This window comes from Sebastes umbrosus, chromosome 5, assembly GCF_015220745.1.
Source record: "Sebastes umbrosus isolate fSebUmb1 chromosome 5, fSebUmb1.pri, whole genome shotgun sequence".
Lineage (NCBI taxonomy): Eukaryota > Metazoa > Chordata > Actinopteri > Perciformes > Sebastidae > Sebastes > Sebastes umbrosus.
In genome coordinates this window covers 24,824,196-24,851,964 of record NC_051273.1, presented here as the reverse complement: position 1 = coordinate 24,851,964, position 27,769 = coordinate 24,824,196, and the positions used below count along the sequence as shown (strand labels likewise).

The following is a 27,769-nucleotide window of genomic DNA, read 5'->3' as shown; positions in this document are numbered from 1 at the left end:
CTCTCTCTCTCTCTGGCAGCCACACCCTCCCATCTCCATCTCCATCTCGCACGCGTGCAGCTGTGCGGGACTGGCGGTGCGTGCGTGTGCGTCTCCCTGTCGTGCACCCGCACCAGCAGCATCAGCACCAGCAGCATCAGCAGCATCAGCAACACAAAAGGAGGTTTGGAGCATCCGGAGCTGGCTTCACCTCAGCGGGTCTGATCACCACCAGGAGGAGGAAACCGCGTCCAGCAGCAGCAACAAAGGTTTCTCCTCTTTTCTTCCATATTGTTTCTTTCTGATGATTGTTTTTTTTTCCATTTTCCACGACGCTGATGACCTTGTCCACATATCCCACCTCTCATTTTCTCATTGACCTGCTCACATCTTCTGCTCCATCCTTCTCTGATGTGTAGGTGTGTGTGTGTGTGTGTGTGTGTGTGTGTGTAAATGGGCTGATCCGACTTGAAATGATGTCAACAGGCCAGATTATATTCTTAAAAATCCCAAATAATGCCAATCATTTTGAATTCATGTGAGGAAAAAGCAAAGGCCACATTCTTTGTTCTCTGTGCGCCTTTTTTTTTTTTTTTTACTCTGCAATTAATAGACTGTAATCCCTGTGCACCAGCATCCGCTAATCTGCCATTAATGGTTGCGTATTGATCCGCGCCTTTAGGGGCTATATGTTGATGTTAGTCTTTCACCACCACACAAACACAGAGAGAGATCCGTGCATGGCTTTCTCCAAACGATAACACAGCACAGCACAGCCTTTACAACAGGAGTCAGCTGCTGGAGAGCCATGCATGCACAGGCCATATGCTGCTGCTGCTGCTGCTGCTGCTGCAGGCCTACATGTGCAGAAAGAGAAAAAAAATATGATATTATGGATTTAGCATCATTTAAAGGGTTTTAAATCAATGCTGCATTACTGTCATCATCAGTGCTGAGACATAGAGGCAGGGAGAATGGATGGCTGTGGGCCAGGAATGAATGCACAGGCTGCTGGTGTTGGATTATGCTGCTGGTCTGACTGTTTTTTGGGTTGCACCTGATTATAGGGTAGTTATGACCTATAGTAGGTGTGATGGTTGAGTTATGACATGTTAAGACAGAGCTGGTCTGTGTTTTGCAGGAGAAAAATAGGGAAGAGCCCTCATAGTAAAGACTACGTCACCATCCCTGATTCAAGAGTCGTGTTTTACTGTATATATACTGCAACGTTCAGCTTCAACCTGAAGGTTTGCATTCTCACATGAGCTGCACAGTAAACAACAAAACATGTTGTCGCCACCCAAACGGTGACTAACTGCCAACACTTTGTGTCAGAGACATCTGTGGAGTTGCCTTAATGCCAGACAGCATCCATTTTATTTGAGTCATTTAACACCCTTTGACCTCCGATAAAAAACTGCACAGCTATATGGATTTGATTTTAATCACGGCGAGGCGGACAAAGTCAGCCTGACTCATTGTTCATTATTCTGCGTGTTTAAATGTCAATTGATTTCTTTTGCAGTCACATAGCCGCACATTTGACAAACAGGAGGGGAAACTCCCAGCTTGTTAAAAATAAAAGGCCGACATTCAATATTAACTTGGAGCCTATCACTGAAATGTAATAAGTGCTCATACTGTGATGCAGTGAACTAATCACCTGCATGTAAAACCGTATTTATCAAATAAACTACAGCTGTTAAATAGAAGTAAATGCTCAGATCTAAGATTTCGTAATCTTCTTGTAAAAACAGTTTTTCTTAGGTATCACCCGTTAATAGTTTTGTAAAGATTTGTTTTATTGAAGAACAGACGGTGCTTAAATTGCAGTGCAATTGCAATATGTTATATATATATATATATAAAGTTTTCCATTTGTGCATGAAAAACATGTGTGTACAGATACATGTAAATGTACTTCAACATTCAAGTAAAATAGTAGCAATGATACATTAAACATAAAAAAACCCCACCAAAAACAAACAAAACACATGCGTATTAATATGCATATACAGAGCAGCAGTAAATACAGCTCCAATCAATAGTAAATACAGTATTTTATATACTATTACACAGATATTAGTATTAGTCAATACTAATATATAGGGAGACCCCTTCTTCTTAAAATATAGAAATATAATATGGAGTTCAAACTAGGGCTGTAAATCGATTACATTTTTTAATGGCGATGAATCGCAGGATTGTCTTTAATTAATCACGATTCATCACAAATTAATCACACATTTTTTATCTGTTCAAAATGTCCCTTAAAGGGAGATTTGTCAAGTATTAAATACTCTTATCAACATGGTAGTGAACAAATATGCTGCTTTATGCAAATGTATGTATATATTTATTATTGGAAATCAATTAACACAAAACAATGACAGATATTGTCCAGAAACCCTCACAGGTACTGCATTTAGCATAAAGAAATATGCTCAAATCATAACATGACAAACTGCAGCCCAACAGGCAACAACAGCTGTCAGTGTGTCAGTGTGCTGACTTGACTATGACTTGCCCCAAACTGCATGTGATTATCATAAAGTGGGCATGTCTGTAAAGGGGAGACTCGTGGGTACACATAGAACCCATTTTCATTCACATATCTTGAGGTCAGAGGTCAAGGAACCCTTTTGAAAATGGCCATGACAGTTTTTTTCTCGCCAAAATTTAGTGCAAGTTTGGAGCGTTATTTAACCTCCTTCATGATAAGCTAGTATGACATGATCGGTACCGATGGATTCATTAGTTTTTTCTTACAAACTAACTACTCTGAAAGATCAATATCACAAGTTGATAAGTAAAACCATCCAGTATTTCACAATAAAAGAGCAAAGGGTTAAAGAGAAGTAAGAAAAAAGTGAACATAATTGGTGGAGCAGAAAGATATCTTGTGTCTTGTGTCGGGCTCCTGACCCCAGGTTAGGAACCACTGGTTTAATTCATGTAGAGCTGCAACAATTAATCGATTAGTTGTCAACTATTAAATGAATCGCCAACTATTTTGATAATTGATTAATCGGTTTGAGTAATTTATTTGAGAAAAAAGGGCCAAAATTCTCTGATTCCAGCTTCTTAAATGTGAATATTTTCTGGTTTGAGGACGTCATCTTGAGCTTTGGGAAACACTGACATTTTTCACCATTTTCTGACATTTTATAAACCAAACAACTAATCAATTAAGCGAGAAAACAATCAACAGATTAATCAACAATGAAAATAATCGTTATATGCAGCCCATTGCAGAATGAAAATAACTCACATTTGACGATTAAATCTACACATACGTTAACATATTTTCATCAGAACATGCAGTTATGATTTCATGAATGACTGGTTCACCTCATGTCTAGTGCAGTGGCTGCTCCAGTGTCATTGAGAATAGCAGGGGGGGAGGTTGATCCTGGCAGTGGAATCGTTAAGACTCATCCTGTGTGTGTGTGTGTGGACACATGTAGATGTGAATATCTTGGTGAGAGCATGTATTTGTGCTGCTCTACTGAGGAGGGGGGTTTCTATTTCTGCACAGAGGAGCAGTCTGTCTTTGAAGTGCTCTGCTGCTGTAATATAGGCGGCATCCAGGTTGGTGAAGCCCCATCATTACCATATCCCTGTGAGACTGCAGTGTGATGCTGCCAACACCGGAGAGTGGGGGGGGGATTGGCCTTATTACACACTAACATTATGATTCCACATATTAAAAATTAAGATGTTATTGAGGTTACCAGGCTGTTGTCAGGGGAAAAAAGCTGCTGTTTTTACTCTAAAAATGAACGTTTGCTGTAGATGGGGATGGGAAGATATAGGATTTTATCGTGGATCATGATAAAAAACACTCAATAAGTTGATCGTGGTGAATTTCCATTATCAGGATAATCGTGAATATCCTCACATGAGTGACTAGAAAAAGCTGTGAAGTGAAAAATAGAGCCTGATTTAAAAATACAGGAACTATCAAGAAAGAAAGGTTGCTATTACGGCTATTGATTGATTCAAATATTTAATCATATGATTGTCCATAGCTAATCGCGATTAATCGCAAATTAATCGCACATTTTTTGATCAGTTCAAAATGCAGCTTAAAGGGAGATTTGTCAAGTATTTAATACTTGAGATGAGAGACCCTGTCGGGGATTCTTCACAACAACGACCGGCTAGCTGTACATTATACCTTACATATTTAATACAGCACAAAACAATGACAGATATTGTCCAGAAACCCTCACAGGTACTGCATTTAGCATTAAACAATATGCTCAAATCATAACATGGCAAACTGCAGCCCAACAGGCAACAACAGCTGTCAGTGTGTCAGTGTGCTGACTTGACTATGACTTGCCCCAAACTGCATGTGATTATCATAAAGTGGGCATGTCTGTAAAGGGGAGACTCGTGGGTACCCATAGAACCCATTCTCATTCACATATCTGGAGGTCAGAGGTCAAGGGACCCCTTTGAAAATGGCCATACCAGTTTTTCTTCGCCAAATTTTAGTGTAAGTTTGGAGCGTTATTTAGCCTCTTTCTCGACATGCTAGCATGACGTGGTTGGTACCAATGGATTCATTAGGTTTACTAGTTTCATATGATCACTCTTCACTTTCGCTTTAAAACTGAGCCCGCTACAACATAAAAATCCTAAGTTGCATTAATGCGTTAAAGAAATTAGTGGCGTTAAAATGAATTTGCGTTAACGTGTTATCGCGTTAACTTTGACAGCTCTAGTTGCTATTTAATTTATCCTTTATTTATGCAGGGAGACCTTATGATTTATCATTACCTTATTTAATATTCTTTGATTGTTCTTCACTAAAAATAATATTCTCTAAAAAAAGATTTGTCCTATCTGTGGTGCAATAAAAATATTTGTTTCTTCACAAAATTTGAGGTGAAGTGATTCCAGGATGTTTTAGTGCCATATTAAGAGCTTTAAGCATATTTTGATGATTATCAGGATCATGAATCCCATGTATTTTGGCCAGGATATTCCTGACATATCGTCCCATGCCTAGCTGTAAGTAACCTCTACAAGACTACAACATTTATGACCATAATATTAATAAGTAGATGTGGTGCACAACCCCATTACAAACCATTCTAATCACACATACGCGGCTACTGTTAACCCACAATGAAAGCCTTTGTGTGCATCGGCCAGTGGAAATGATGAATGCCACTCTGTTCTCCGGCGCTGGCGATCTGGCGCGGAAAACAAAGTGTCACTTTGTGCCTCCTCAGCACAGCAGCACTAACAGACACAGGAGAACGCCCATCTCTCCTCGCTCGGCGGCGCTCACACTGCCCCTGTCCCCGCTGACACACCTCCTCCTCCTCCCATCCAGACTGTACATGTGCTTCCCTCCCAACACGCATCATGAACCCACGCTGACACCACTTCTTTTCATTCCTGCAATCAGATTTTCATTGATATGAAGAGAATATCAAGTGATGTTTACGCCGTCACTCTCTTAAACACACACACACACCTACACACACTCACTGCGTCTGACACCTGACTCCAGGTAATGCCCTAGATCCTCAGTGACAGCAGGCAGGTGGAACGGCAGCACACTCATAGATACCCTCGCACACAGAGCGACTGCAGGACGGTAAGAAGGCATTCTTATGCAGAAAGTTAAAAGAGCAGTTGATGATGTGTTAGGTGAAGGTCTCGGACATAGTTTGTAGGTAGTTGCCGTTGATTCTTTGTGTATTTTCTGGCTCTCTGTGTGCAAAAAACGTTACGAGAAGCTCATGTTGTTCAGGGTGATTTAATGAGTAATACTGTATTTTTGGTTTATGTCAGCTGTGAATATCACAAGTCACAGTGTTTGAGATGCTCAGACAGGAGAAGAAGGCCTTTCTGTTGTTGTTTCTTTGAGCATTGTCTCTTAACCGTTCGGCTAATGTGGAAAATATAACCATGGTCATGTGATACATGTTGCGTGTCGCTCTAAAAATCCATTGTTTCTATCTAGAGGGTGGACAAATGCCAACAACACCTTGCAGCGTGAACAAAAATGGAGCATTATATAATTCATAGGTTTATTTATTGCCGCCCTGTTGGACTGGATCGTGTTTTGTTCAGTACTGCAGTGACGGCTACTTCTGGTGGTTGTTTATTTCCTCTAACCAGGTTTTTAGCCATGCTAGTAGTGGGGTGGTCCAATGCTTTGGTGCAGACTGAAATATCTCAACAACTAGAGGATGGATTGCCATGAAACTTTGTACAGATGGTCATGTTCCCCAGAGGCTGAATCCCCATTTTACTTTGCCAGTGGAGTTTTGCATTAAATATGTGATGCACACAGGCGGCAACCTCAGGTCCTGAAAAGTGAAGCCAATGCTGAAGTGCATTAAACCTGCTTTCTTTCTAACAGCCAGCAGGGGGCGACTCCTCTGGTTGCTAAAAGAAGTCTGATTGTATAGAAGTCTATGAGAAAATGAGCCTACTTCTCACTTGATTTATTACCTCAGTAAACATTGTAAACATGAGTTTATGGTCTCAATCGCTAGTTTCAAGTCTTCTTCAATACAGCATGATGTTCATTTAGTAAACTGTGGTCCCATTTAGAGTCAGATAGACCATAAAGCAGGGGATGCTTTAGGGCGGGGATACCTTGTGATTGACAGGTCGCTACAACGAGTTGTCCGTGTTTTCGTCTCAGTACTTTAACCCTTTCACAGTGTGTTTTCACTTCATCAAAGTTAATGTTAACCTTTTTGGTTGCCTGAAAATGTCTTATTTAGCGTTCGGCTGTACTTAGCTCCACCCTCTCGTGTCCCTTCTGGTTGCAAAGAACCAAGATGGTGACGGCCAAAATGCAGAACTCGAGCCTTCAATACTGTAGTCCACAAACCAATGGATGACGTCACGGTGACTACGTCCACTTCTTGTATACAGTCTATGGACGCACACGTTCAGACAGACTCTCCTGGAAGACATTCATAATGTTGCACTCGGTTGTTCACATGAAAAGCAACAAAAATAATGAAAAAAGAGAGCTTGAGAGAGAAGTTCAACCTGCCTCCACACAGCTGTCTAATGTCTGAATGTCTGTTTTGGAAAGTTACAACAATGATCGAAAATAGCCCCCCAATTTTGCCATTTGACCATCCGACAAGCATTTCTGATGAAGCATGTTGGCAGCTTTAATCTTGTTAATACACTATTCCTCAGTTCTAACTGATGTAGGTTTGGGTCTGACATACCGAACTTGTTAGTAGCTGTAGCTCAGTGGGTCGAGCGGGTCGAGCTTTAACCACAAGGTTGGCGCCGGTTGGATCCCGGCTCCTACTGTTCGTATGTCGAAGTGTCCTTGAGCGAGACACTGAACCCCAAGTTGCTCCCCGGATGCTTTACAGCTGCCCACTGCTCCTAGGGATGGATTAAATGCAGAGGTCATGTATATGATGATTCTAATAATTTGTAAGTTTTAAGTTCATTAACATACATGGAGCTGTTTGTGCTTTGCCCATTTGTTTGGCACCTCTGTGCCCTGTATGGTGCAAAGATGAGGGGAGTTGAGCGTTGCATGATGATGAGGTAGAGCGTGAAGATACGTTGGAATGTTTGGTGAAAACTGGGCCTCTGGTTTTGTGCTTATTGTCTAAGGACGTTTGTTGTCAGCTCAACATCACTCAGTTGGTAGTTTGGTGATTCCACCTGCAAGTTTTAAAACATAACGGAAATGTGCAGCAGATTACATAATAATGCTAAATAAAGTTCCCAAAAAACTAAAATGGTGACAGAAAAAATGTTGAACTCGAGGCTTCAAAACCTTAGCTGTTATCTTTTCAGAAAATACAAACTCACTTGATGGGATTGTAAACAGGATTGCTGTGGGAATTTTCAGTTTAAACCATCATGTCATGACTTGTTTTACTCACAGTTCTTGGCGGCAGTCGTGTAATAATGATTAGTCACCACACACCTCATATTTATTTTCCACATTTGTAATCGCCCAACCCTTTTTTGCATGTAGGTGCGCTAAACAACAAGTGCGCTTGGATCCTCCCCTCGTTGTGCTGCTCAGTGCAGCTGCTGTTGAAACAACCACATCAGGAGAAACATGTTCAGCTGTGTGCCAAGTGACAACAACTAGTATCTCAGTCTGTTTGTGGTGAGAGTTGATTCTGTGTTACGTCTGTCTCCTCTGCTGCTGCTGCTGCTAACACGTTGTCATGGAAACCAGAGGCTGCTCAAACTTCAGAGGATGGTCGAGGTTGGGACAAAGAGTTGTTGTTGATGCGACGTTGTGTTAAGTCTAGACTCTTAGATGATAACAGTGCGATACAGATTCACCTCATACATCCTGATCATGTTGTTCTTGTTTAGAAGTGCTTCCTCATCCATCCCATATCACCCCTCGTCCCATGCTCATGTTTCCCACTGAGAGTTCACTTGATGCTAACAGACCTAACAAACAAAAAACCTGCTGTTTTTGTCTCTGTTCTGTATTTATTTCACCGTTTTCTCCCAAAGCCACAGGGGAGGCAGCAGCGACGCTCATCTGGGTAAAACGAGCTTTGTGCAAAAAAAGGGCAGATCGATGCTCCCTAAGGTTTTACTGCAGTGGTGCGCAGCCATCTCGAGCTGTGCAGCTGAAATAGGTAAACTGTTTACACGGCTCTCCGCCACGTCCGTCTGTCTGCTTTGTCAGCAAGCTACTTGTGCTGTGAGGTTATATGGCTGGCACGTATAGCCGCTATACAACACAAAGCCATGCCTTTGGACTTTGGTAGTTGTCTAGGCCCGCTCTGGTGCAGAGCCGTGTCGCCCATCGAATCAGCTGCTGGGTCGTTGGAGAGCGCTGAGACGCAGCATCGTGTTATGCCGCCGCCATACTATGATGCAGCTGCATCCTTGTCAAAGGCATTTTTTCTGCTTCTGTAGAGCACATGGCTGCTCCTCGTGCTTCTGTCATCCCATCTCTAGCTGCTCCTGTCCGCTGCAGCAATAAGACTGCAAACACACACCAAAAAGAACACGTCACACACTGGCAACACTTGTTCAACACATGTAAATAAACAGACAAACAAAACAAGAATCCACAATATCTCTGTTTACACCAGCAGACACAATCACACACAGTCTCTGTCTGTGTTCACACACCCCCGACTGCTTGTTCGCTCCTTGTTCTATGCTGGCAGGACAAAGAGCCTTTTCGGGGCGAGACATTTCTGAGAGAGTCTGTCCGGCTCTGTCCACTCCCCCCCGCCCCCCGAGGAAGGAAGCCCACGGCATGCTGATCCCACTGGAGACAGCGGGCCTCTCTCAGTACTGTCTCTGGGTTTATACTGCCGGCCCGGTTGCTTGTGGTTTCACACAACACACATTTCTCCCTGTGCATCAGAAAACCTCTGGCTCGGTCGACGTGCTGCAGAAAGGTGTTTGAGGAGGCGGCGTTCAGGGTTCAGGAGGCAAGTTTGTGGTTTCGGCTGTTAGACTGTTATCAGTTCATTAAATGGGCGTTATCCGTGGTTATCAGCCTCATAGATGTGGGTCACAAGGGGTCTGCTACACCCACTAGTAGGTTTTATCATAGATTCACATGGGCGAAAAGAAGACGATAGCGACTATGGCGACCATAGGAATAGAGTGCTACAGGAATGAGTCCTAAAACACGGAAATGAGATCGAATTTCAGCACTTCCTGTTCCCTCGTCTGGAAGTCAATGGGTTTATTGAATGGGTTTTTAGTTAGCTTAACACAAGCTTAAGAGATTTTAACGTTTTGTTCTACGACATAAAATACGTCAGTAAATACCCCACTCGTGAATTTTTGAAGCTTTTATGTGTCTTAAAAAGGCGGTTGCTAACAAGTGGCTCAATGAGACTACTAAACGTCATCACGCCGACTCGTCCTCCTTCACAGCCTCGTTGTTTATACTCACGCTCATGCGACCATGATGTAGTTTGTTTATAGCCTAGCGTTTGCTTTTTACTTCTGGCGATTGCATTCACACTTCAAAAATCATAAAAGTGGTGTTCATTTGTGAAGATTTTCTTGTTGAACAAAACGTGGAAGTATCATAAAAGTGTGTTTGCCACAGAGTTTATTTTCTGCAATAATCCAAAACCCAATGGAACAATCCCATTGGCTTTTTGTGGAGGGAACCTGGGCGAAGCTAACTTCCTGTTGGACTACAAAAATACGTCATCCTGTCTATTATGACAGGAGCTAAAGCAGAAGTCAGGCACTGTAGTATAGACAGCATGAAACTCCAAATGGGTTGGAGGTCGGGGGTGATGGATGAGCCTAAGGCTGCATTCACACAAGATCAGGCGTTGTGGCGGTTCGCTGCAGGGTTTTGCGGGTCACTTTAATGGCGATGTTTAATGTCTTTTGTTCAGTTATGGTTGGGTTGTACAACTCTGGATCGTTGGTTACGTGTTTGGCCACTGCTGCGTGACGTCTGGTTGCGTTTCTCCAAAAAGTTGATTCTGTTTTTTTACTTTTCCGCCGCTGCGTTTTTATTTGGCACCCACTGTGGCCACTGCAGCAGTATCCCAAAAAAACTACCCCCATTTAAAATGAATGGAAAAACGGATCTTATGTGAATGCAGCCCAACCCTAATCCAGGAGACCAGGGTTTGCATCCAGTGTGAAACCAACAACATGTAGTTTGTCTTTGTGTTCACAACCTTAAGTTTCACTTTCAAACGTTGCAAATGTAGTTATTTTAAGCCCAAACATAATATTTTCCCCTAAACTTAAACCTAAACCTAAACAAGCTGTTTGTTTTCAAAATGTAACGTTTCATTCAGTTTTACGTGTTAGAACCCGTTGCTTTTAAGTTTCGCTTTCACTTTTACAACGTAGTAGACGTAGCAGGCTTATAACAAATGATAACGCACATTTAATGAGCTGATAACAGTCAGATCGGGTGAAGATCTGGTGCAGTTTTGTCGGTTCCTGTCAGTTTATGAGATGTAAATAAGAGGTGGTTTGTGTGACTATTTCTGCTGTGGATCTCTGATTATTAGATGTAGAAAAGGGTCATCCTGCTGGAAGTGAACTCAGGTGCTATAAGAGTCTTTTTTTGTTTGTAATTTTGCCACTATCTGCATCTTAGCCGTGGGTTGTCATTTCAGATGTACAGCTGACTTTTCAAGTCACTTTTCGACATCAACAAGCCTCAACAGAGAGGCCTCAGAGGGCTCGTTTTGCTTTTAAAACAGCGGAGGCATTATCGTGCCCCAGACGAGCCAATCACCAAGAGCCATTCTGCAAGAGCTGACAAAGCTGAGCTTTTTGATGATAATGCTACAGGGGGATGGAGAGCAAAAATACAAAAAAGCAAGAAAATGAAATCCAACTGCATATTCAGCGCCCCTCCCCTGATATCTCATGTGTCTCTCCTCTTTTTTCCCTCGATTAAACGCTCATACATGCTCCCTGCAGTAAAGATGATAACAGCATCCGCACGCTCACTTCCTTCTTCTCTCACCACAGCCAAGGTGTGCAGTGACCATGGCAACGGACGCCACGGAAACTAAGAATGACATGCTCTTAGAGGTAACCGAATCCAAAGGCCCAGGTAAATAGGAAACAAATGAGTGCTTTTAGCGACCTCTTAAAGAGACAGTGTATTAAAGCAGATTCACACCATGAGGATGGAATTACCTCTGTTAGTGTCTGTTTTTTTTATTGTCTCTTTAAGAAATGCATGGTGTGGTGACGGGTTTGACTTGAGCCTTATAGTTCTAGTGGTGTGCTGCTGTGTCCACGTTTCTGACTTCTTTCATCTCCTCTTTACTAGCTTTAGTTTGATCCCTTCAAGCAGCTTTAAGACATAACCTGATCAGCAGGGTCAAGAAAAGAAACATAACATTAATGTTATAATGTCAATTATAAGATTTTATTACCTTTGGACAGAGCCAGACTAGCTGTTTTCAGTCTTTATGCTAAACTTGAATGGACAGATATGAAAGTGGTATTGAACTTCTCATCCAACTCTCTGCTAGAAAGCAAAATAAGTGTATTTCCCAAAATGTCAAAATATACCGCTAATGACAAAAGAAATACATTAATTTACTCTACAACACCCTGACTGTTACTCTGCTGGCTGTATTTTTTTTAGTTGTATTTTATTTAATTTGTATATGAACATTTTCACATTTTGGTCAACAAATCAAATGACTCATATATATGCAAAATAGAAATAATTAAATTAAATTAAATGAAAATTGAATACACAAATGAAATGATTCCTATATATATGCAAAATAATAATGATAAAATAAAAATGTAATAAAAAACACACAAATAAAATGACTCCTATATAATCAACATAATGATAAAATAAAATAAATGAAAATTAAATGTAATTAAAATAACAGCTCATAAATCAAATGACTGCTTTATGTGCAAAATAATAATTAAATAAATAAATAATTAAATAAAAACAACACACAAATCAAATGACTCTTTTATATGCAAAATAATAATTAAATAAATAAATAATAAAATGAAAACAACAACACAAATCAAATGTATATTCCTACATTAATCTGCACCATAATCTAATTTACAAGCAACAAATTAATTCTCAGACACATAAAGAGTGTGTACGTGTGCTTTTATTATTATTATTATCATTATTAGTAGTAGTATTATGTGCATTATTATTGTTATTATTAGTAGTAGTATGTACATGGTGTGTGCTTTACTTCAAGATCTGACCATATTAAAAATCTAATATAAGTGGTCTCCCCACTTTGCCACATATTTCTCGGCCCTGTCCTTCAAGCAGAAAGAAATCTGTTTGTCTGAAGCCACTTTTTGCCAACTCTGTGAACCACCCCTTAAAAGAGGGCTCACCTCGGTTCCTCCAGTTTCTCATTAAAATTTGCTTTCCCACCATTATACCAGTCTTAATAAAGTCCGTGACTCATTTGTGGATCACTGAGAACATTTAGCCTCCGGCAGAGCTCAAAGTTGGTCCGGGTTATGTGTATTTATATGTTCATGAACCTTTAGCCAGTAGTTCTGAATCATGGGACATTCCCAGAGTAATATTATTATTAGAACAGTGAGCTGCTGCATTGTTTGCATTTTATCTGTTGGTTTTGTAGAATTAAAAAGCAGTTTTTTTTGCTGCCAGCTAGTTCATTTATATATAATATTCCCTGGTCAGATGACTAGAATAAACAAGCAGCAGAGGTCTGAGTCCAGAGGACCGGGGTCAAAAACATACTGCAGCACAAACACACAGGAAGCAGCCTCAGCGTTAGGTCGCTCTGTGGAGCTGCTGCCGTCGAGTCGTCTGTGCTGCAGAAAAAAAAGTGTCCTTTCTCGTTTCACGCATGAGTGTGTGAGCATGCCCATGGCAGTGCATTATGGGATTCGTACCAGAGTAGAAACACTGGACGGGCTCTGATGCTGGAAGAGCATCCTGCAGGGAAACAGAACATCAGTGTCACACAATAATATCACTCACTGCACTCAGACGGAGGAAGAATGAGTCTGACAGAGTATTAAAGGGGACAAATCATAAAAAAAACTCACGTTTTCAGTGCTTGTGCACATATATTTGGGTATCTGGAGTGTCTGCCAACCCATAAACTGTGAAATAAGACAACCCAGTCAGTTTTTTTGTGAGCTGCTTAGATCAGAAAACATGTGATTCAACAAACCATTCAGATTTGGCTCCCCTTCCTATGTCACATGCAGGCTCATTAGAATATACCGCCCACGGCTTGAGAACTACCTTTGCAAAGGTGCACCATATTTTTCTCTCAAAACAATCAGAGCAGACTGGGCTTTTTAAAGAGACAGGCGATAAAACGGAGCGTTTCAGACAGAGGAGGAATACAAGTGTATTCAGACATACAGGATGAGAAAAATAATGTGTTTTTTTAACATTAAAGCATGTAAACATGTTCTAGCAGAAACCCAAAATACAAGAATGAACCTGAAAATGAGCATGATATGTCCCCTTTAAAGATATTATAAATTTCAATCAGTGCTCTGTAAAAAATTCAGTAAAACTACTGAATGTTGTTAATAATATTAATAAGCAAAACTATGGACAAGGCCTCACACAATCTCAAACCGGCACAAAAATGTATATTTTTATTGAAAGAGAGTTGAATGCATAAAGACCAATTCCCATCCCAAAACCTAAAACTGACCCCAACCAAACTAACCCACCTTTATAAGATCTCCATCATGATGTAAACAACGAGGTCCTAAATATATATTGACAATCATGAAAAAGAAGAAACACAAGAGAGAAAAACCGAGGCAAAGATTAAAAATGTAAGTGACGTCTCATAATCGCTCTGTAGTCTATCTCAGAACTACCACCCTGAGTATTTCTATATAAAAACTGTACTGTAAGATTATCCAACATCTTTTTCTTGTCATTATTTTGGAGCAAATGACGATTAATCGAGAGATGAATCAGCTGAACGATCGACAATGAAATCAACTGTTGACTGCGACCTTACTTACTGTATATCCACAACAACAACAACAACACTGCAGCCTCTAACCACGTAAGCATTCTTAAATAAATTGTTTGACATCTTGGGAAATACCTTTCTTCGCTTTCTCGTCGAGAGTTAGATGAGAAGATTGATGCCTCTCTCAATCCGTTCAGTCCAATCTGAAGGGAAACGGGTAACAAAGGTAACAAAAATCTGCCTCCCAGCACCTCTAAAAGTTACTACCAAACCGGTGTAAAAACAACACGCTGGAGGGTTGGATGCTTGGCTTTGGTTTTTGGATCGAACAACAAGATATAACGCGTTGTGTTGTGTCGTGTTGAGCTTTAGAGGTGCTGTTTGTGGGACTTTTGTTACCTTAGTTTGGACAGAGTCAGGCTAACCGTTTCCACTTGTTTCCAGTCTTTGTGCTAAGCGAAGCTAACCGGCTGCTGGACAGACATCAAGAGTGGTGTCGATCTTATAATCTGACCCTCAGCAAGAAAGTGTATTTTCCAAAATGTTAAACTATTGCTTTACAGTTTTCATTAACCTTTATTTAACCAGGTTTAGACCCATTGAGATTAAAATCTCTTTTTCAAGAGCGACCTGGCCAAGAATGGCAGCAGTACAAACAGTTTCAGACACACGCATTCAAAAACAATCAGCTCAAAGGTGCCATACCGTAAAAGTGCAGGGAAGCCATATAATCCTATTTCAATCAAAACAAGTACAATTATCTATAGAGACCGTTTCTATAGATTTCACCATGCCTTTAAATTCATTTAGAGTGACTAGGCCCTGGAGTTTAAGTTCATTTTGCAGGCTATTCCATGCAGATGGTGCAGAAAACATAAAGGCCTTCTTTCCCAACTCAGTCTGAACTCTGGGAACAGTCATAAGCATCGTGTACTGAGACCCATAATTGCCATGATTTCTGGTTACAAAGACAGATAAATAAGAGGGGAGTCTACCCAGAATGGCCTTATAGATAAAAACATACCTAAGCCGACGTTTTGACAGAGCAGGCATATTTACTTTGGAGTACAATTAGTGCATTCATGTAAAGCAGATCACCGTAGTCAAGAACAGGCAAGAACGTCGCTTCAACCAGTTTTCGTCTGACACCAAGAGAAAAACAAGACTTGTTTCTTCAGCTTCAATTTCAACTTTTTTTACCAGACTCTGTATATGAGGTTTAAAAGAGAGGTGGTCATCAATTAAAAGACGATAGTATACATAAGTCGATATATAAGTATAAGACGATATAAGTATAAGAACAGTACAGCTGGAAGGAAGAGGTCATAAACTGTTAATATTAGTGGTGAAATGGTGCCAAAACTCGTCTAATGAAAGAAAAATTGTATTTTCTCCAAGTGTGGATGAGATAGAAACATGACCGTGGTTGCAAAATGAGCTGTGGTATCTGTCACTGCTGTATTTGTCCCCGTCATAAATGTTGCCTTGCATGTACAGTCTGGGCTGATACTGTTGGTAGAAACCAATGAACAAATTAATAAGACATAATTATACCAGATACTTCCAACGTTCTCTATATATTCATATCTTTGTCAGTAAATACATACACGGTACTTAAACTCTCCCACGCAAAAAAAAAAAAAAGACACACTTCAGAGTGGAGGATCTACATGGAGTTAATTAGTAGACTGTATCATTTCCCATGATGCCTCTGGTACAGTGAGCAGCATGCAGAGTTGAAATCCCACACCAGTTGCTACTTATAGCTCTGAAAGAGATACCCACCGAGCCCAGAGAACGCCCGTCTGCAAGGCGGTGTAGAGTAGCTGTGTAGCTCTGTAACCTCACCTCACTGAGCTCATCCAGCGGACCTCCACAAAGTAAAAACAAAACACACAGCCGCACTTAACATAGACAACACAAAGCAGTGCTGAGAAAAACACTCTTTATTATATTTAACTGAGCTAAAATATATCTGTTTACATTTTCAAATGACATCATGTCAACACTCGCTCATCTCTGGGAGAGAACACAGAGATGTTTTTCCCTTTTACACATGGGAAAGTTTAGCTTATAACTTTCTGGCAGGAAAGATGAAGAGGAAATAAGGGACCAAAAGTCCAACAGTTAGTTTCATAACTTTGGTTCATGACTTCTTCATGAAGCAGCACTAACAGGGTTTATTACAACTGCTGTTTTATTACATAGGTCAGGAGGACACGTTTTAACTTTTCGTGGCACATTACTCCTTTGTTTTATTGTTACATATTAATTTTACGTGGAAGGGATTTTATGGAGGACGGGACCTGCCAAAATCATATAAAAAATTAATAAATAAATGACTCGATAAATAAATAAATATGCCATTAAATGTACCAAAATAATATTAAAAATAAATGTAGGCATTAATTAATTGATAAAATGTGACATCAATTTACATTTCTGTGTAAATTAGCTTCTTTATCTATTTATCTTTGTATTAATTCCCCTATCTATCTACTCTTCTATTTAATTTACCTTGGACTAATTTATTTTTTATTAACTTTTACATTTTTTAAAATTTATTTTTGCATTTATTTTTTTTAATTTTTAATTTTAAATGTATTTTTTTAATTTATCCATTATTAAATTGTATTTATTAGCTAACTAGCTATCAATTGCTAGCTAGCTAACATAGTCGCATAATGAGGCAGAAATGCATAAAGAAAAGAATACAGAAATAAATACGTTTGGGGAAACAGATGGGGGGATGCAAAGGGAAAATTCTGCAGAAATAAATAAATAAATACAATTTAATAATTAATACATTTAAAGACACATTTAAATAAATAAAAAAGAAATGCAAAATAATAATAATAATAATAATAAAAATTAATAATGAATAAATAAAATAGAAGAGTACATAAATAGGGGAATAAATACAAAGTTAAATAAATAAAGCAAATTAAATCACATTTTATCAATTAATTAATGCCTACATTTATTTTTTATATTATTTTGGTACATTTAGTGGCATATTTATTTATTTAATGAATCATTTATTTATTCATTTTTGATTTTGGCAGGTTCTGTCTTCCATAGGATTGCCTCCCTGGCCGATGGATAAGGGAGTGATTATGTGTCATTAAGAGATAATAAAAGTTGTTCTAAAACTACTCCCTGTAGTTTTGCATCAGATAACACACGTGCACAGCTTGGAGAGTTGGAGAGTTCTTATCTACTGAAATATTGCCGGTCAAATGTGATATGAGTCGCTCATTTGACTTCTTGGAGCCGCGTGGACAGCCCGGATGCCGTTGTAGGTTTTCACTGCTTTCATGGATTTGCCTGTTTTCAGCCAGTAACTCAGGAATTTGTTCACCATTTCTCTAAAGCTGCTACGTCCGTCTGTGGGTGCTCCCTTTCTTTCTGCGTGTTGTTTATCTTTCCCACTTCCTTTTAAACACAAGTAAGTATGAACCAAAGAGCCGAGGTTTTCTTCTCATTTCATCTGCTTATTTTGATTTATTTTCTTTTAATTCAATCAATAGCATTTCATTACGCGCCTACAGTAGAACAACACGCCCATAGGCACCGTCCTGCTCGTTATCTGGGCCCCGAGGGCGAGATATAAAGATTGATGATGTGATTGCATGTAGCCGTGGTTGTCATCTATTCTCTTTTGCCAACAGAGAGACGGCGACAGGGCAAATTCCAGCCCTTCAGACGGCTCTTTGGCAAGAAGAAGAAGAGGGAGGCGAAGGGGGGCTTTGATGGAGCAGAGCTAAAGGCCAGTTTTTCTACGGGGGAAGTGTGCAATGGAGTTGTATCTGACGATGAGGAGTCCAATCAAGATCTGAGGTGACTACACAGATAAAGTTTCATTTTTACACATATTTGTCCTTTGTTATACATAATGAAACTGACCTTATCATTTTATTATGTTGATAAAAGCCTCCGAGAAAAAACTTGTTTTCTTATCAGATTTATTCCACTTCCAGAAAAATGAAAGTGTTTTCACTCTCATGAACGCTGCAAGTTGTGGTTGTACAATCTGTAGAGAAAAAGGGGGAGAGGCTCTACTCAAATACAGCTTCTGAAAGGCTCAACACGATCTCAGCCTTTTAATTGATGTGCTGAGAGTGCTGGTGTGTAAAGAGGTCATTCATTTCTTTGTGTAAAATGATTTACGGTAGAGCCCGCTCACGATAAATGAATGAATGACTGGCAGTAATAACACGCTCTTATTCTTCTGCAGGGAGTTGAATCCCATCGGATCTCGAGCCCTCTCGCACGACAGCATCTTCATCCCGGAGGAGCCGGTGACCGAGCCGGGTCTAGATCACAGCATGTCCCAGGAAAACGTCTCGGATAAAGTCAGGAATCTGCAGGTGGGCCTTTTTACAGCAGCATGCACTCAGTGGCTGAACAGTTATCTTCTGTTGACATAACGTAACATGTTTTGTGTTTATAACACAGAGGCAGATAGCACAAGGGATAAAGTTCGGCCAGAGGCCTCCTTCTCTGAGGAAGAGTGAAGGAGATGAGGGGAGCTCAGATGAGGAAGAGGTTCCCCGGAGTCCTCTGAAGGTTTCGGCCCAGGTCGAAGCCGAGCCAGCAAACACAGAGCCAAAGGTAACAACTTATTATTAACATATTCTGATGACAGTAAGATTTTTAAAGGGGACCTGTAATGGTTCATACTTGTATTTTGGGTTTCTACTAGAACATGTTTACATGCTTTAATGTTCAAAAAACACATTATTTTTCTCAAACTGTCTGTCTGAATATACCTGTAATCCCCCTCTGTCTGAAACGCTCCGTCTGTCTCTTTAAGACCCCCTCCTGAAAAAGCCCAGTCTGCTTTGAATAGGCTCGTTCGAGATGAGCCGGGCCTGCGCAGAATCGATCACCGATGCCGGTTAAATTTGTGTCCGACTTGCTCTGACGTCATTTAACGTGGGCAACGATAACCCCACAAGATCGAGGCGGCCGCAGTCGCTCTCCACGGGCTGCAAGACCCAGGGCATTATGGGAAACGCCTGGCTGTCGCCTGATCAAAGAGCTGATTGTCTCTTTGATCACGTTTTGTAGAAAGTCCAAACTTTCTGTGTAATTGTAATATTTAACATTAGATTATAGGCTATTAGTTGGTAATAATAATGATGGTTATCTATATAGCACTCATCAAAACGAGTGCTATGAGCGACAGAATTCAATACCAGAATCACGCACATTTCCACATATATTTACAAACAAATATATATAAATCCGAACGTGGTCTGCAAACTACAAGTAGCCTACAGATCGGATCTAACAGCATGTCACTTTTTCTGTGACTTCGTGTAAATTCAGTGAAGGCTTCTGGATACGGCTGGAAACTGTACGACTTGACTGCAGCTTTTTGTCACCGGCCCCTGCTGCTGCCGCCTGATCTCGTCTACTTTCGAGGCGAGGCACAGTTCATCTCGAACGAGCCTAATATCTCTGGGTCTGCAGCATCGAATGTGATCCTTTTTGTTTAACTGTCCATCGTGAGTCTGACAGTGTTATATAGGAGCGCAGTGATAAATTGGTGGAGTACTCTTTTAAGGTGTTAGGACTAAGATCGGCTGTGTTTCAGTTTTTAATAGAAGCTCTGTTATTGTGACTAAAGCAGGTCCAGGGGGCCCAACAAGCCGGACCACACAGCACCCCAGTGAAGTCACCGAGGTCCAAGCGAGTTCTTCCACCCACTGGTACCATCGAGTCCATCAATCTGGACGCCGTTCCACAGTCTGTCCCTCGCTTAGACAACACTGCTGCCAAGCATAAGCTGGCCGTCAAACCGAAGAACCAGAGGGTTTCCCGCAAACACCGGCGGTTTACACAGGTGAGTCACCTCAAGTCTTAGCATGTTGTTGATTTACTTTGTGACGTTTTGTTGTTATTAAGATAATAGGAACTAATCATCTTTGAACATTCCTAGGACCTCCAGGAAGTATCTATTCCTGGTGTGCTAGAGGAGGACCTCGAGGCAGCAGGCGTCTCCACAGACGACCAGCGCAGAGCATCCGTTGAGTCCCTCGAAAGCTTCAAGAAACAGAGACTTCATGAGGAGGAAAGACAGGAGACGAGGAGGAAGAGGGAGCTGGAGGAGCAGAGGCTCAAACAGGAGGAGGAGGAGAGAAGGAGGAGAGCAGCGGAGGAGCTGAGGCTGCGTGAACTGGAGGAGGAGAGGTGTCGTAAACAGCAGGAGGAGGAAGAACGACGGCTTAGAGAGGAGGCGGAGAGATGGAGGAGGGAGGAAGAGGAGAGGAGGATCAGAGAGGAGGAAAGGAGGAGGCGAGAGGAGGAAGAGCGGATCCGGAGGGAGGAGGAGGAGAGGAGGATGCAAGAGGAGCGGGAGGAGAAGGAGAGGAGACGACTGGAAGAGCAGAGGAGGAAACAGGAAGAGGAGGAAGCGAGGAGGCTGCAGGAGATTGAGGCCGAGAAGAAGAGGAAGCTAAGAGAGGAAGAGGAGCAAAGAAAGAAAAAGGAGGAAGTGGAGGTGAGGATGAGGAAGGACCAGGAGGAGCAGAGGAGGGCTGAGGAGCTGCGCTGGAGGGAGATGGAGGAGGGACAGAGACCTTTCTCCTTCAAAGTTTCTTCCGGAGAAAAACAGATTTTGTTCCAGAAGGTCAACCTGACGCCTGTTACGCCGACCTCCGGCCACCAGGGCGGCGCTGTAGCCGAGCAAAGAGAGGGCACTAAGGCTTCCTCCTCTGTAGGACCAGAATCCCCCAACCTGCCAACGTCTCCATATGTCCCCCACACCGCCATCTTAGTGACGGGTGCCCAGCTCTGTGGGACCGCTGTCAATTTAGACCAGATCAAAGACACCGCTTGCAAGTCCCTGCTGGGTTTGGGAGACGATAGAAAGGCCCAGGGAACACCGCCGACCAAGAGCAAGACTTCACCGGACCGCAAGTCTGGCAAAACCAAATCACTCAACGAGTCCTCGCTCTCCACGGACCAGTCCGTCCTGGCAGAGTGGGCCAGCATCAGATCGAAGATATTCAAGGGGGTAGAAGAGGGGAAATATGACGAGTACCCAGACCCGGGCAAGACTCAGCCCCAGCCCAGCAGTGAAGACCCACCTGCGTTCTCCCACACGAACCTCAGGAAGACTATGTCCGCCAGCGCCAAGTTCTCCATCACCCCTGCGAAAAAGAAGTTTGGAGACTCAAACAGGAACTCTGAGGTGTTCGGTGCAGATGATAAAGACGCAGGAGAGGAAACTGCTCCGTCTGACAGCCCCACCGCCGCCTCTAAACCTCAGAACAGGGCGAGTAAAACGGTCCGCATCGTAGAAAGAGGCTCAGACGAGTGCATGTTTGCCAAAGACCTCCCCTCTTTCCTGGTTCCCAGCCCTGGAACCAAACCTGAGGGGCCGGAGCTGAAGAACAGGGCTCAGAGTGAGACGGCGGCGTCTGAGAGTAGAGAGGAGGGAGAGGACCGAGGTCAGGACGGCGAGGACAAGCCCTCGCCTTTTGGCATAAAGCTGAGGAGGACCAACTACTCGCTCCGCTTCCACAGCGAACAGTCCACTGAGAAGAGGAAGAAGCGGTACAGTGCCGGGGACAGCTTCGACGGCGTCCCCTCACCTCTCACCCCCATTGAGCCAGACTCTGACGCCTCCTCTGTCTTTTCTGACAAATCCGCAAGTCCCACATCGCCTCAGAAAGAAGGCGCGGTGGGCAAGTACCTACATGCATCCGCCTCCCCCGCCGTCCCTCGGGCTAAACCGGGTAAGTCTCCCAGCCCAACCGCACACAGCGAAGGTGAGAAAGTGATCTACAAGCCACCACTCTACCGAAGACCAACTACGTCACCCAAACCCAGTGGAGCAGTCCCCACGCCTCCCCCGTCGCCGCTGCCTAAAGCGGTCCAAGGGCCTCCTCCCAGTGATGCCAAGAGGACGGGCGCCGCGGCGGAGTCATCCAGCCAGGAGCAGGCCAACAGGAGCGAGGAACCTTCAGCGGTTGCCCAGCTGCACCGGAGCAGCCAAGGCCAGGTCCAAGGGGAGGAGGAGCCGAAGGAGAAGAGATCCTTCTTCCCGTCCATCAACATCCCCTGGAGAGAGAAGGCCGACAGGAAGACGGAGCTCATCAAGAGAGGTCAGTGTTACGTTGTTAAAACACTGAGCTGTTAGTATTAAGCAGGAATTATTTACGTTTTTTTAGCAAAATACTCAAAAAACAGCACTAACATATCGTGCCTCTGCATGGCTTAAGGCACTGGTTCCCAACCTGGGGGTCCTGATCCCCACAAGGGGTCACCAAAGCTTCACAGGGGGTTACAAGGCCTTCTTGATTTTAGGGGTGTAAGGGGTCGCACACATGCCGCGTCTTTTGCACGCTCAAATCCATTGTTGTCAATGGACGATGCTCAAAGGTGGGAGTGCCGCCGTTGCGATGCACAAGCGTTCCCAAGTGCTTATATTTCAGACCCCGAGATATAAAAAAAAAAAAGTTAAAGTTTTGGAACTCTGCAGCACGTGCTGCATTTCATCTGATGAGGAACAACCAATAACAGCCGGCAGATATACGCAACAGTAGCGTAACCTCTGAAGCACCTTGGATAAAAGGATGAAAGCGGCATGGCTGGCGTTTTCCACTCATTTTAGATGCAGCAGGTAGACCTTTTTAAAGAAATATACAGTTGGCCTATATCTCAGCATTTCATTCATTTCTGTGAAGAAAACTAAATAAAATTGTTATTTTTAAAGTTTGGATTATTATTTAAGATATAAACATGATAAGGGCGAAAACGGTGAAGACCTGAACACAAGTTATATTCACAGAGCCTTCCCGCTCTGCTGAACAGCCTCGTCCTGCATTAGAAATATATGCAGTTAAAACAACCAAAGAGCTGATAGAACAATGACCAAGCGTCAGGGAGAAGAAAACACTGAATATGTCAAAAAATAAGTCTATTAAGTATGAATGACTGTTAAAAATAATATAAAAAATACATAATACAGACAAAGAATTGTATTAAAAGTTGCTAAAAATAACAGGACAACTTATCTCAGGAAATAATCTGCTCAAAATTCATCCAAATCACTCGTTTTACACAAACATCCTGTAGTTATTGGGTTCACTATTTGGTTTAATTGTACAGTTTACCAGTTGTTCTGTACTGTTATTGTTATGCATTACATATATAATATGCAATATCCATAAAATATGTCACTTAGTCAGTTTACTCAATGACAGAAAAGGGATCCCTTAATAAGGAAAAGGGTTGGGAACCAGTGGCTTAAAGGAATAGTTCGACATTTTGGGCAATATGCTTATTTGTTTTCTTGCCGTGAGTTAGATGAACGGTAAATATATAGCTACAGCAGCATCATTTAATATTTGAGAATTTGACTTTTGCTAAATTGTAATAGAAACAACAACAATGTTTTGCCCTACTAGGCTAATATGTCAATATGTCCTGCAGAAAAACCATCCCTGCAGAGCAGGCACTCTCTGGACAGTTCGAAGGTCCAGGAGAAGGAGGCCGGGCCTTTGTGGATCACGCTGGCTCTGCAGAAGCAGAAAGGCTTCAGGGATCAGCAGCAGAATCGAGAGGACCGCCGCAGCCACAGAGAGGCCAAACTGGCTGAAAAACAAGCCAGAGAGAGGGACAGTGTACGTGACCCAGATTGTCTCTTTCTTTACCACACATTCTTAATATTCCTTCAGACATTCACATAATCTGCCAGTGTTCATCCTCTCATACAGTTTTTGATTTTGCAGGTTACGCTGGTGAGCCCCACAGAGAGCAGAGGGAGCGGGAGCACCAGTCCTTCTTCTAAACCTCAGACCCCAGAGGAGCCCAAGAGACCCGACAGCCTGCTTGGACGCTTTGAGCGCCGAGAACACCTGAAAAAAGCCAACACTTTACCCAGCTCGGTCACCGGTAAAAACCGCAACGTTTAACATTAATAGAGTCATATATTACTGAAATGATTATTCCATTGAGGGATTTTAATAATCTTCATTTATTAAGTGAAAATGCTGAAATTCTAAAATGTGAGGATGAGCTGCTTTTTTGTTTTCTTGTATGTGTTTTGTCTGGTGTGTTGGTCAGGGTAAAGTTCTTCATCTATCTATCTAGACAAAATAAACAATTTATTTACAGTGTCATGTTATTTTACACTCTTTGGCTACTTATCTCTACTTTCTTATTTTTTTTATTAAACAAAGGAACACAGATTCAGTGTACAAATGGAACAATAATAATAATAATAATAATATTACACTAGACAAAAATATTATAAAACATACAGATATTTAGTGTCTAGATTTCCTTTTTTTTAATCGAATTAGTTTTTTCATAGGTATTTATTGTTAAATTTATGAATAAATTAGAGATTTTGCAAACATCATTATCAAATTTATTATAAAAAATATTTGTATTATTTTCTTGTTTTTTTTAAGAAACCAAACACTACTTTTTCCCTTTATAATGTAAAATATATATGTCAGATTAATCAGTATTGGTGAACCAAAAAAAAAAAATAATAAAAAATATTGATTCAAAATAGAATATATTAGAATACATCAATACAAATTCAAATCTATTATATTATTTGGGACTAGATGTCACCTTGGGTTCTAGGAACTTGTGAAGGACATTTTTCACAGCATTATTGTGTTTTAAAGACCATATATATACACATATATATATACACACACACATATATACATATATATATACACACACATATATATATATATGTGTGTGTGTATATATATATGTATATATGTGGTCTTTAAAACACAATAATGCTGTGAAAAATGTCCTTCACAATTTCCTGTATATATATATACATATATATATACACACACATATATAAATATTTATACACACACATATATAAATAATCTAGAATCACACTAATATAAGTAGGTGTTGGTAATCTGGTCTGTGAATTTATTTTATTAATTTTGTATTATTATTATTTTTTTATTTTTTATTTAAACATTTTTATTTATTATAATTATTATCTATTTATATTTTTCTATTTTATTTTATTATTATTACCATTTTTTCTCTTTTTTGTTTTGGTTTAGGTTGTTGTAGTTTTTTTTCTTAGGGAAACAATAAAAAGCATGATTCAAAAAATCTAGAAACTAATTGATGATGAAGATAATATTTACATCTAAACCAGTATCATTAAATTAATCAAATGAGCCTAAAAATGCTGTATGGCATACGGAATAGATGTGTAACTAATTCTCATCCTTTGATGTGTTGTGTCAGTTGAGATTGCAGACTCCACACCATCGCCACCTGCTGTCAAGGACGTGTCAAAGCGCTTCCCTTCCAGTGACTCTCCGCAGGTGTCCACAGAGCCGGCGTGGCTGGCGCTCGCCAAGCGAAAGGCCAAAGCCTGGAGCGACTGTCCTCAGATCATCAAATAACAGCCCAGCCCGGCTTCACTCTGACTGCACACTGCCCCGAAGGACTCTGAAGCACCTTGAGAGTCACCAACACCTGTCCCCTCCTCCTCTCCCCGTCCTCCCAGCAACTCCTGACTGTGAAACAAGTAAAGCCCTCCATCACCTCGTAACCACACACACACACACACACTCACCCACTGGCTGGTACTATTATCATGTTAAAGTGCGCTTCACATTCAAATATTCCAATACAATCGCACAGATATATGTAAACAATTGTTGCGCGCATGCACATAGTGTATCCAAACACACCGAGTATAATGTCCCACGGGGGGCAGCAGCCAATCACAACCACGGCTGGCCATCGCAATAGCCAACCCCAGTTCTGTTTTTTTATTTTGTAGCCAACTGTGTCACCATGGTTGTAAATAAATCATCCGCTCAACACAATAAAAGCTCTGACATACGACAGTGTTTAATCAACAGAGGGTAACTGTCTGAATCGTGTTTTTAAAGGGCTACCAGTAACAATAACTCGACGTGTGACCCTGTTGGATCTGCTTCTGGACGTGTTACAGGTATTATTTATGTAAAGCAGCGGATTTATCTATGTTGATACTGTATCTCCTCTCTGAGCCTTGTTTGTCATGTACAAAAGAAGCCTTTCTTTCTGTTTTTTACTCATACTGGAAACCTTTAGCGTAACAATTCTCACTGTGTCCGTGATGACTGTGATAGCTGTCCAAGAGAGGCTATTTTGCCATTATAGAATCTGTCATAATCACACGGTGGGTGCACCTAAACACAGCACTGAAGACCACAAGTGTTACTGGGCATTGACGGTGAACTGATCCTCCTCACGGCCGATGTGATGACGTGATTTCTTTGCTTTGCTAATGGAGACAGACACAACAACAACAACAACAACCTGCTTGCTGTAACATACAATTCTTGTAGCTGTCCTCCCGTAACACACTTGTGTTTGCAGGCTTACGCCATCACTTCCTCGTAAAATGTGATATGATCTTACATTTCCTCTATGAAAGAAGAAGGAAAAAAAAACCTCCAGCATTCTCATTTCCTGCCACTCACTTAAAGGGATAGTTCAGGTGTTTTGAAGTGGGGTTGTATGAGGTACTTCTCCAGAGGCAGTGTATTACCTACAGTAGACGGCGGTCGGCACGCCTCTAGTTTGGAGAAGCAGACAGGAGTATCAGCACTGGAGTAAAGCAATGTACTGCTACAATATCAGTTTAAGTGTACGCTATATTTAGAATATTTTCAACACTTGAATTTCAACGCTGTCAGACAGCCCTTTCTGACGGGAGCAGAAGCCGTTATCTATGCTCTCTTCAAAGCCACCAAACTCCTTTGACAAAAACAGTAAATTTACCTCTCAGAACATGAGAGTATATATACAACCCCCCAAAAAACTAACTAACCCTTTCAGTTATTTCTAAACTTATCACAGTTAAGGTTGACTTGTTGAAAATTACAGGTTTTTTCAATGGAGTCTGGTGACTTTGGCAAGAGCATAGATGGATACAACGGCTTTAGTTCCCTGTTGGAAAGAGCTGTCTGACGGCAAGGTGCTGTCTGAAGGTTTAGGTGTCTAGAAACCGTTTTGCTGCTGTCCCCGTCCACAGCAGTACATTGATTTGCTCCTGTGCTGATACTCCTGTCTGTTTCTCCAAACTCCATCTCCTGTATACACTGACTGTGGAGAAGAACCTCATACAACCCCACTTCAAAACACCCACCCTATCTCGTTAACGATCTGTATGTATGGAAGTCAAAGGCGTCGGCAGAGCTTCGGTCAGAAAGAGTCGTTTTGTTTCTAACGTTGGTCGTGCACAATAGTGTAGTGTACGCAGTGTTATATGTAACAAGAAAAATGTTTGGTATTATTTGCACTTTTTTGTCCCAGTTAGAGATATTCATGAGAAAATTCTTAAAGAGACACAAAATGTTATG

The 27,769-nt window shown here is 41.4% G+C and overlaps 1 protein-coding gene across 4 annotated transcripts; it reads left to right on the top strand.

Moving 5' to 3' along the window:
• cracd (capping protein inhibiting regulator of actin dynamics) lies at window positions 1-27,008 on the top strand. Of its 4 annotated transcripts, none has more exons than XM_037771208.1 (9): window positions 1-248; window positions 18,071-18,239; window positions 18,637-18,769; window positions 18,858-19,013; window positions 20,035-20,250; window positions 20,347-22,516; window positions 23,847-24,037; window positions 24,146-24,308; window positions 25,656-27,008. In XM_037771208.1, the coding sequence occupies exons 3-9, from the start codon at window positions 18,728-18,730 to the stop codon at window positions 25,814-25,816; spliced, it is 3,099 nt and encodes a 1,032-aa protein (XP_037627136.1). In that variant the 5' UTR covers window positions 1-248; window positions 18,071-18,239; window positions 18,637-18,727; the 3' UTR covers window positions 25,817-27,008. The 4 variants fall into 4 exon arrangements, with proteins under 4 accessions (XP_037627136.1, XP_037627137.1, XP_037627134.1 ...); XM_037771209.1 differs by lacking the exon at window positions 1-248 and adding an exon at window positions 5,454-5,596; XM_037771206.1 differs by lacking the exon at window positions 1-248 and adding an exon at window positions 8,351-8,600.
• The last annotated feature ends 761 nt before the right edge of the window (window positions 27,009-27,769 follow it).